Source organism: Coregonus lavaretus (genome assembly GCF_964263955.1).
Source record: "Coregonus lavaretus genome assembly, chromosome: 28".
NCBI lineage: Eukaryota > Metazoa > Chordata > Actinopteri > Salmoniformes > Salmonidae > Coregonus > Coregonus lavaretus.
Window position 1 is genome coordinate 22,234,225 of NC_140015.1, and position 5,000 is coordinate 22,239,224.

Sequence of the window (5,000 nt, forward strand, 5' to 3'; positions counted from 1 at the left end):
GCTAAATGAAATCCAACTGTTAGGACAAGGGATAACAGCTAAATGAAATCCAACTGTTAGGACAATGGATAACAGCTAAATGAAATCCAACTGTTAGGACAATGGATAACAGCTAAATGAAATCCAACTGTTAGGACAATGGATAACAGCTAAATGAAATCCAACTGTTAGGACAATGGATAACAGCTAAATGAAATCCAACTGTTAGGACAATGGATAACAGCTAAATGAAATCCAACTGTTAGGACAATGGATAACAGCTAAATGAAATCCAACTGTTAGGACAATGGATAACAGCTAAATGAAATCCAACTGTTAGGACAATGGATAACAGCTAAATGAAATCCAACTGTTAGGACAATGGATAACAGCTAAATGAAATCCAACTGTTAGGACAAGGGATAACAGCTAAATGAAATCCAACTGTTAGGACAAGGGATAACAGCTAAATGAAATCCAACTGTTAGGACAATGGATAACAGCTAAATGAAATCCAACTGTTAGGACAATGGATAACAGCTAAATGAAATCCAACTGTTAGGACAATGGATAACAGCTAAATGAAATCCAACTGTTAGGACAAGGGATAAGAGCTAAATGAAATCCAACTGTTAGGACAATGGATAACAGCTAAATGAAATCCAACTGTTAGGACAAGGGATAACAGCTAAATGAAATCCAACTGTTAGGACAAGGGATAACAGCTAAATGAAATCCAACTGTTAGGACAATGGATAACAGCTAAATGAAATCCAACTGTTAGGACAATGGATAACAGCTAAATGAAATCCAACTGTTAGGACAATGGATAACAGCTAAATGAAATCCAACTGTTAGGACAAGGGATAACAGCAAAATGAAATCCAACTGTTAGGACAATGGATAACAGCTAAATGAAATCCAACTGTTAGGACAAGGGTTAACAGCTAAATGAAATCCAACTGTTAGGACAATGGATAACAGCTAAATGAAATCCAACTGTTAGGACAATGGATAACAGCTAAATGAAATCCAACTGTTAGGACAATGGATAACAGCTAAATGAAATCCAACTGTTAGGACAATGGATAACAGCTAAATGAAATCCAACTGTTAGGACAATGGATAACAGCTAAATGAAATCCAACTGTTAGGACAAGGGATAACAGCTAAATGAAATCCAACTGTTAGGACAATGGATAACAGCTAAATGAAATCCAACTGTTAGGACAATGGATAACAGCTAAATGAAATCCAACTGTTAGGACAATGGATAACAGCTAAATGAAATCCAACTGTTAGGACAAGGGATAACAGCTAAATGAAATCCAACTGTTAGGACAATGGATAACAGCTAAATGAAATCCAACTGTTAGGACAAGGGATAACAGCTAAATGAAATCCAACTGTTAGGACAATGGATAACAGCTAAATGAAATCCAACTGTTAGGACAATGGATAACAGCTGAATGAAATCCAACTGTTAGGACAATGGATAACAGCTAAATGAAATCCAACTGTTAGGACAAGGGATAACAGCTAAATGAAATCCAACTGTTAGGACAATGGATAACAGCTAAATGAAATCCAACTGTTAGGACAATGGATAACAGCTAAATGAAATCCAACTCTTAGGACAATGGATAACAGCTAAATGAAATCCAACTGTTAGGACAAGGGATAACAGCTAAATGAAATCCAACTGTTAGGACAATGGATAACAGCTAAATGAAATCCAACTGTTAGGACAAGGGTTAACAGCTAAATGAAATCCAACTGTTAGGACAAGGGATAACAGCTAAATGAAATCCAACTGTTAGGACAATGGATAACAGCTAAATGAAATCCAACTGTTAGGACAAGGGTTAACAGCTAAATGAAATCCAACTGTTAGGACAAGGGATAACAGCTAAATGAAATCCAACTGTTAGGACAATGGATAACAGCTAAATGAAATCCAACTGTTAGGACAAGGGATAACAGCTAAATGAAATCCAACTGTTAGGACAATGGATAACAGCTAAATGAAATCCAACTGTTAGGACAAGGGATAACAGCTAAATGAAATCCAACTGTTAGGACAAGGGATAACAGCTAAATGAAATCCAACTGTTAGGACAAGGGATAACAGCTAAATGAAATCCAACTGTTAGGACAATGGATAACAGCTGAATGAAATCCAACTGTTAGGACAATGGATAACAGCTAAATGAAATCCAACTGTTAGGACAAGGGATAACAGCTAAATGAAATCCAAGTGTTAGGACAATTGATAACAGCTAAATGAAATCCAACTGTTAGGACAATGGATAACAGCTAAATGAAATCCAACTGTTAGGACAATGGATAACAGCTAAATGAAATCCAACTGTTAGGACAAGGGATAACAGCTAAATGAAATCCAACTGTTAGGACAATGGATAACAGCTAAATGAAATCCAACTGTTAGGACAAGGGTTAACAGCTAAATGAAATCCAACTGTTAGGACAAGGGATAACAGCTAAATGAAATCCAACTGTTAGGACAATGGATAACAGCTAAATGAAATCCAACTGTTAGGACAAGGGTTAACAGCTAAATGAAATCCAACTGTTAGGACAAGGGATAACAGCTAAATGAAATCCAACTGTTAGGACAATGGATAACAGCTAAATGAAATCCAACTGTTAGGACAAGGGATAACAGCTAAATGAAATCCAACTGTTAGGACAATGGATAACAGCTAAATGAAATCCAACTGTTAGGACAAGGGATAACAGCTAAATGAAATCCAACTGTTAGGACAAGGGATAACAGCTAAATGAAATCCAACTGTTAGGACAAAGGATAACAGCTAAATGAAATCCAACTGATGCAATTGCGTGAAGATGCACACAATGTAAACATGAGCTGACAATAATTAACTATTTTTGACTGCTGTCATATCGACACTTTTATCCATTATAATGCCATTATTGCTTTTGCACCGAGTTTCATTATTTATCAAGGCCACTTCACGCTATAATGATGTTTAGGCTACTGATGTTTTCATCATTTGACCGTGCGTATTGGTGGTTGGGGTATTTTTATTTTGCAGTTATAAAAAGAAGCTGTTACCGTGTTCCAACACATATACTTTCTGTTTCATAGTTGTAACAAAGGAACTCCAATAAGAACATTTCTTGAACACTTGAATTTTGGCGTTCTTCTTCTTTTTTTCGTATATCCTACAGTAACAAACTAATGAAAATGCTATTGTGTTATTTGAAATAAAATAAAAATCATATTCTGATGTTACCCAAGGCCTTCATAAACACAACCAAATGATTATTTTTGCGATAGCATATATTCAATATATAAATGACACTGTTAGAATGTTGCAGTCAGAATGACTGCTCATTAGCTTGAAGGTGGGGTCCATCGAGACCCAGCAGTTCTAGTGTTAACTGTCTGGTCCCAACTACTACTGATAGATCAGCAGCCACATCTCACTGGCAGATCTGGGTCACATTGGCAGCACTGCAGCCTCACACCATAGAGCCTCCCTCTCAATCTCTCTCTCGGTTTCTCTCCAATGTCTCTTTCTGCATATCTATCTCTCTCTCTCTCTCAGGCTAGTGACAGACTGCTGCAGCTGTCAGTGAAACATGGGAACAGGGCTGTAGAGTAGAACCCCCTCCTCCTCCTCTTCTCTCTGGCAGGGCTCAGGGTGAGCTGGGTGTCTGGTTCTGGACTGTGCCAGACAGACAGACTCTGATGTAGGTCTCCATGGAGGTACTAGGGGATTGGGGCTGTGGCCCCTGGTGGAGTAGACATTGGACAGGCTGTTTTATAGCCTCCCAGCTAGTCAGATCAGAGATTGGGGTACTAAGAGTCAGTGTTGAGGAAATATATGGCTAGATCCACTTGAGAGAGCGAACACACACACCACAGTGTTCCAGAGTGAGGGTGTGGAGACAGAGCCATGTCTGATGGTTCTTGTCTTGTCCATAGTACAGTGGAGAGGAAGAGGGATGAGGAGGAGGAGGAGGAGGGGCAGAGGGTAGACCCATGGGAACCATTTACTGTCCTGTTGAGTCTCCCAGCACACCAGTTCGAGATCAGTGACTGTGTTAACCCTGTCAGACCCCTGTCCACCTCTACACCTCAGAGGAGGTGTTCAATCACACAGACCTGCACTGACCAACCATGACCAATCATAGCCTTTCATTTAGTATGGGAAAAATGACGGTAATGACAGGCAGAGGAATAAGTCCCATAAGAAAATATCAATCTATCAATGTACACACAAATCAGTATGGGCTGAATCCGAGCCTGAGAAACATGTACACAAATCTGCATTAAAACTTTTCTGAAAATCTTTCATTGACATCAACGCATGATTTATACAACACTTAATACACAATACGAGTTTTGCATACATTTCTCAAGTTCAGATTGTGAAAAACAATAGAAGGTATCTTACCGGATGATGTCCTTGTGTCCGTTGCGTGCGGCGAGGTGCAGCGGCGTGTTGAAGCCGGAGTCTGTAGGTTCCTTCTATCACCCTCTAACAGAGCCACCACCATGTTACTGCTCAACAACAGCTGAGCAACCTGAGAGGAGGAGTGAGTGAGGGAGGTCAAGAAAGTAATAAAGCCATGGAGACAGAAGAGAGGAGAAAGGGAAATTGAAGAACAGAGAGAGAGAGAGAGAGAGAGAGAGAGAGAGAGAGAGAGAGAGAGAGAGAGACAGAGAAAGAGAGAGAGAGACAAAGAGAGACAGAGAAAGACAGAGAGAGAGAGAGAGAGAGAGAGAGAGAGAGAGAGAGAGAGAGAGAGAGAGAGAGACAGAGACAGAGACAGACAGAGAGAGAGAGACAAAGAGAGAGAGAGACAGAGAAAGACAGAGAGAGAGAGAGAGAGAGAGATAGATAGATAGATAGATAGATAGATAGATAGATAGATAGATAGATAGATAGATAGATAGATAGATAGATAGAGAGACAAAGAGAGAGAGACAGAGAAAGACAGAGAGAGAGAGAGACAAAGAGAGAGAGACA

The 5,000-nt window shown here is 39.5% G+C and overlaps 1 protein-coding gene across 1 annotated transcript in view; it reads right to left on the reverse strand.

Moving 5' to 3' along the window:
* LOC311103926 (caskin-2-like) overlaps positions 1–5,000 on the reverse strand; it is an 87,021-nt gene that overhangs the window by 15,227 nt on the left and 66,794 nt on the right. Inside the window, 2 exon segments of the mRNA XM_084145545.1 lie at positions 4,425–4,500; positions 4,503–4,554. Coding sequence (XP_084001671.1) covers positions 4,425–4,500; positions 4,503–4,554 — 128 coding nt within the window.